The following is a 1,577-nucleotide window of genomic DNA, read 5'->3' on the forward strand; positions in this document are numbered from 1 at the left end:
TCAACATGTTAACATTTAACTCAGACGATCGTCAATTATTTAACAGGAAATGAAGAGTTTAGAACATATGAATGATCGGGTGATCAATTTGTAACTTTTAATAATCGGATGACTCAACAAAACATCGTCTTATAGTTGGAAAATAATTTGGTAATTTTTTGTAGTCGAATAATTCAACAAAGCATTGCTTTATAGTTGAAGGACTATTTTGTAACTTTTTATAGACGAATAACTCAACAAAATATCACCCTATAGTTTGGGGACTATTTGTATACTTTACCCATAACTATACTAAATAAAAAGAAATTCGTTTGACCCTCCCATTCCCCCCAAAGTTTTCTGTCAAATTCGGATGACTTATTCCGCATACCTAATTAAATTTACATATCTAAAACTCCAATATTCTCAAAAATATTTCCTTCATTATTCAATATATTACCGAATTTACAGGAGTGAGTGATTTATAAATTAACTTGGGATGACTAGGCGAACAATTTAATCACCTTCCCTGTCATCTCCATCAACCATCACCAACTCGTCATTACTCATTCTACTCGGGCATTATACATTGGCTCGGCTCAGCTTATTTTACCCCCGAATTCAACCAATTACAAAAAAAAATTGAAAAAGAAAGGACAAAAAGTTATAACCCCGCCAACTTACCTTTGTCATTAAGGCAAGTGAAAACTCGTAACTCTAGATTTTTAGTATCCGGCTCCTCAGCACGGTCCAACTCATTGGTTTCAAGTTTTAAACAGAGTTCAATAACTCGGAAATGAGTCGGAATCCCCCGAGTCTGTTTCAATGTTTGTAATATTATCAGAAGGTTTTGTCGCAAAACCCATGAAGTAACGGTCGAGATTCCACCCACAAATCAAATTTACTCTTGATTCCCGAGTGGCACTTCCCTTTAAAGTCTTCCAAGAACCCACCCGAGTGACCCGAATCCGAGCGGGAAATGAACCGGATGACTTCTTCGAAAACGGACTCGTCGCAGGGGATCGTCAGCAGGCCTTGATTACTAAACCCGTACTCTTCCTCGGCTTGGATAAGGAAATTCTTAAAGATGGGGTGGTTGAGGTACGACACGCGCACCACGAATCTCCTGCAACTCGTCCCGACGCATACCGCCACGTGCCCCGCCGGCACATCGGATGGGATGCGGGTGGCTGTCATCCGAGCCTTGTTCCTCCACCGCCGCAGCATTTGCCGGAGCCTCACAATGCAGCGGATTGTGGTACATTTTACAAGTCCGGCCGACATTTCCCCGGGAAACTAGCAATTCAAAGGGAGACTTTGGTTTCAGAGTGGAGATCTTTGTAATGAGAAAAATTGAAACTTTTGAACTGCGGGGGAGTGATAATAGGTTGGGAGAGACGAGGATCTTATAAAAGGGAAAGTACGCTCTGTGTCTGCTGTTGATGAATCAATTAAATGGCCCAAATGTCTTTTCGCATTGGATAATACATAAATTATCTCAATAATTTTGTAGCATAATATCAACAAAAGACGAGCCAAAATTTGTACTAAACAAGTTCCAAATTCGTATTAGAGATGTCACGTAATCTTTAAAGAAA

The 1,577-nt window shown here is 39.8% G+C and overlaps 1 protein-coding gene across 1 annotated transcript; it reads right to left on the reverse strand.

Annotated features, from left to right (window-relative positions):
* Positions 1-536: 536 nt before the first annotated feature.
* On the reverse strand, positions 537-1,321 carry LOC120151624 (auxin-induced protein 6B-like). Its single transcript, XM_039164011.1, has one exon. The coding sequence runs from the start codon at positions 1,261-1,263 to the stop codon at positions 820-822; it is 444 nt and encodes a 147-aa protein (XP_039019942.1). The 5' UTR covers positions 1,264-1,321; the 3' UTR covers positions 537-819.
* Positions 1,322-1,577: the final 256 nt, after the last annotated feature.

Source organism: Hibiscus syriacus, unplaced genomic scaffold (genome assembly GCF_006381635.1).
Source record: "Hibiscus syriacus cultivar Baekdansim isolate YM2019G1 unplaced genomic scaffold, ASM638163v2 tig00002826_pilon, whole genome shotgun sequence".
NCBI classification, from domain to species: Eukaryota; Viridiplantae; Streptophyta; class Magnoliopsida; order Malvales; family Malvaceae; genus Hibiscus; species Hibiscus syriacus.